At 36.2% G+C, this 4,040-nt stretch overlaps 1 protein-coding gene across 1 annotated transcript; it reads right to left on the bottom strand.

Annotated features, from left to right (window-relative positions):
• Window positions 1–2,602, bottom strand: NPVF (neuropeptide VF precursor). The gene is made up of 3 exons (XM_074867840.1): window positions 2,462–2,602; window positions 552–924; window positions 1–44 (listed from the first exon to the last, which is right to left on the bottom strand). Exons 1-3 carry the CDS (start codon window positions 2,600–2,602, stop codon window positions 1–3), a joined length of 558 nt encoding a protein of 185 aa, XP_074723941.1.
• Between the last annotated feature and the right edge of the window lie 1,438 nt (window positions 2,603–4,040).

Genomic DNA, 4,040 nt, shown 5'->3' with positions numbered 1-4,040 from the left:
TTAACTTGGAATGAAAATCTCAAACTTTGTCTCAGTAAAACAATCTGGAAAAAAAAAAAAAGAAAGGTTCAGATGAAAGAAAACCTGGAATTTTCAAAATGCTGCAATTCATCTTGGATTTTTTTCTCTTTTTTTAACTCTAATTTGCATAAATTTAGAAAATGGAAGAGTAATTTTTAGGTAATTTTGTTTGGTCATTTTATAGTGCTGAAATTGGATATTTTAATGATTCTGAACCTTTTTCGTCAAAGCTTTAAACATTTCAAAATGAAACCTGATCTAAAAAAGTGTTTTCAAACCTAATCTTGTCATATGAACATTTTTGGCTTTGGCTATTTGTCATCTTCTCATTAGAAAAGATTTCATAAAAAGATTCTCTACTAGTTCTTGTGGTGAGATTTTTGATTTGATGAACTGCAAATATTTCTTTTGGCACACTGGACTCATATTGAAATGCATAGAGATATCCCTTGAGGAAATCCTGTATTTGATCATCACTAACCTATGCTTTAATATGCATTTTAATGGCTTGAACACTTGTGTAGTATTACCTGGATCAGATTCCTGAATGTCTTGAGACAGATCGACAGACAGTGACTTCCCAAATCTCTGTGGCAAATTTAGAAGTGACTGACTGGCACTTTTAACAAGTGGAGATCTCCCAAGCCTGTGTGATACCTTTGGAGCATGTCTAGGTATGTTCTCTCCAAAAGCTCTCCCAAATCTCAGAGGCAAATTGGCAAATGGTTTAATGCTTCTTTCTTCTGGATAATTTCTTCCAAACCTAAGAGGTAAATTAGCAATGGAATTTGGCATCTTGTTTAATGTAGGAGGATTCATTTTAATTATATTTTTTGATCCCCAGTCTTTCATTTCTTCAAAATTGAGACTCCTCTGCTTTTCTTCCAAGGTATTATCTTTAATCTAAAGAAAAATAATTAAAAAAAGGATACTATCACTTTACAGGACATTACTCCAGCTACCAATCACACAAAGTATTCATTTTCATATCTCCTTAGAAAGCTGCTGAGTAATACTCTTTTTTGGATATCTAATGCTTTTTAACTGTATTTGCTAAACTGCATTGTAATATGAACTACTTCTCTGGTCTGGATGAACAGGAGGATGGGACAGCCCACCTGAAGGTATAGTTCATTTCTTCCTAAGCATTGGGTGAATGCTTTTGACCCAATATCCTGCCAGGCTAATAGCCAGAGAAATGAATGGCAAGAGTTTGGGTCAAGTCCACATCATGTCTGTTCTGGCCCTGCAGCATAGAGATTGCCCTGAGCTTTGAGTTGCTTTAGTCCTTCACTAGTACACAAGATGCATTAGGAGCTCCTGGGCTTCTTCTTGTGCAACCAGCACAAAATCTACTTTCTGTGTCTATGCTGGCACACAATGCAGAACTGAGCCTAGTAGATTACCTGTGTCATGATGTAAAGGGCAGCTGTTGCCTGAAAAATAGCTATATCATGACCCTTTCTTATATAGCACTGTTCCTTCCCTGGGCAGATTGAAAATCACTTATTTTTGTGACAAAAATAAGTTTCCAAGCCTTAACAGCAAATATGTGCAAATGTGTTTTTTAATTTGTTAAAAACACAATTTCTACTAATCCTAATTTCAGTTCCTTGTCCCTGTTTACTGACTTCCCCGAGAGCTTCTACTGTGAGAGAAGGGGAATAAACCATTCTAGTTCATACTCCATGACTAAAACATTAAATAAACTATCCCTCTGATGCACCTGCACACCCTTTCTGAAGTATATAGAAGTATATAGAAGACAGTGAGCTGAAGACCTGAAGAGGATTTCACTAGCGTAATTAAAGTTGTATTGTGGTTTGAAAGATCTTTATTACACCAATGATGATGAGTCAAAAGGATAGGTTTGCTCTCATTTCCCAGGGAGTATTTGCAGGGCAGACAAGGAAAATAATACAGATGAACTGTGCAAATTTCATTTGGCATCTATTGAGACATAATAAATGTACAACCCCGCAAAGATATTTTTATAGTCAATTTCCAGAGTAGTATTTTAAGACCATTAGCTATATTAGATTTAAAATGTTCTCTGTTTATCATTATTCTTTGAGTATTACAAGCATGCCTTTATTAATTTTGGATTAATAATGTATCTGTTATATTATGTGCATAAAATGCCTGACAGGAATGTTAATTGAGGCCCCACTGTGTAAGTAAGAAACATTTCAGGAAAAGTCTCAACCTAATCGTAAGGCTGTATTGTAAGAAAATTGAAACATGAATTGATTTGCACAGTATGTATGTCCGAGAAAATGAATTTCCTGACAATTCTTTCAATGAGCTTTTTTCATACTGCTAGTGCTATAATGCTGAATACTGTGCAATGAGGTTGGAAGAGTCTTTGCCAAAAAATTCAAAGCGCTTAAGATCTGACCCACAGTCCCCCCAGATAATGTCATAGTAATACAGATCTTACCTCGTAATATTTATCATCATCATCTTCTCTGCTCTGCAGACTGGACTTCATCGGTTCATCTAGGCACATACTATTTGATGTTAGAAAGACCGCTGTAGCTAAAGCAAATAGAATAAATGTGTTGGTTGAAATGACTGTCATTTTTCTCAAATTAAGCTTACTTAGAGAGCTCAGAATCTGTACAGAAAAGAAAACTGCCATCGTTTTATATGTTCAGAAAACAAAAAGATTTTGTTCCCTATGACATCAGACTCAAAAGCTTCAATTCTTAATATTAATTAGGGAAGTAATTTGAATATATTTGAAGAATGTTGGGAATTTCTTTTGTGAACCTTTTTAACCAACATAGCTTCTTGTTAGGGACACGCTGACTTTACAAATATTTTCTTCTGGTGAAATATGTCTTAATTAGCTAAATTTGAGAGCCATAACAATCACAATGTTCCATCACCAGTAGACAAAGCCATCTTGTTTCTTTTGTATCAGTGTCCTCAGAAGGACTGTGAAAGGAAGGTTTCTCCATGTATGTATTCTTCTTAAATGATCCTTCTGGACCTGCTTGTTTAGTGCTTGTTTTTAGTTATGTACAACCAGGAACATCTGGCCAATTGAAATCAAGTGCTGTCTATTGAAGTTGTTGATCGGGTCATAAGAGATGTTATGCATCAATGAGATCTATTGATGTACATAGCATCTATGCTCTAAATGGAACACGTTAATTTGCATTCACACTGAATTAGGAACATGCTTTTAAAACCCTGCACATCAGTTAAGTTTTTAGAAATGTCAAAGGTTATGTTACATCTATATTCTTAAGGCCAAATTTCCACCAGCAGTTTTTGAAAAGGCATCTGCCACCTTGCTGCACCTGGTGAAAGCACTGGACTGCCCATGCATGTTCTGTCCCAGAAGGGGATTCAGGGTGCACACTAAATGTGCCCTTGAGGTGCACATTGAATTGGTTGCTAGATAGGCTGGTGACCCAGGCTACCATAAAAAAAGCATATTCTGTTGTTTTTCTATTTGTTGTTTTTAAATTCTTGTAATGATTGCCTAAATATCATATGTTAATACTTAAAATCAGCCACATAGGAGAAGATCTGACTGCTCATGGTAAATACTCACATCGGAAAACTGGACTCTAGACAAGTTATTTTGCAATTCAGCACCAGGGTTGTAAAATGTCCATTCCATTAGAGCACTGGCAAAGTTGTCCCAAGAGGACATGTTTTATGCTCTGGGCAGTATGGATAGTATGGACTGTTTATCTGTTGACAGTATATTACTGTGTTTACTGCCCTGTGAAGCTGAAGGATTTGCAAGTAACCTCATTGTAGAATTAAGTTGGCTGTTTTTATGGGTTTAAAGCTGTGTGGCATGCATGGAGTCATTTGTGCCTCAGATTCTCTGAAACTGAGATCCTGAAGGCCTTAATCAGTATTAGAGCTAACAAGATACTCAAACCTCCTCTCGGACTCATGAGAACCTCAGGTTGAGTGTTGGAAACTGCTCCGACATGACTGCTACTCTAACTTGACCAAGATAACAGGAAACACTAAACCTATCACCTAAATTGTTT

The sequence above is a fragment of the Strix uralensis genome, chromosome 1, assembly GCF_047716275.1.
Source record: "Strix uralensis isolate ZFMK-TIS-50842 chromosome 1, bStrUra1, whole genome shotgun sequence".
Lineage (NCBI taxonomy): Eukaryota > Metazoa > Chordata > Aves > Strigiformes > Strigidae > Strix > Strix uralensis.
This window is presented reverse-complemented; position numbering and strand designations above follow the sequence as displayed.

Excerpts from the sequence above, each read along its gene's own strand:
- NPVF (XM_074867840.1), bottom strand. The coding sequence starts at position 2,602 with ATGACAGTCATTTCAACCAACACATTTATTCTATTTGCTTTAGCTACA. Across the intron at positions 925-2,461 it reads ATGATGATAAATATTACGAG|ATTAAAGATAATACCTTGGA; the intron begins GTAAGATCTGTA and ends ATTTTTCTTTAG. Across the intron at positions 45-551 it reads CATTCAGGAATCTGATCCAG|ATTGTTTTACTGAGACAAAG; the intron begins GTAATACTACAC and ends TTTTTTTTCCAG.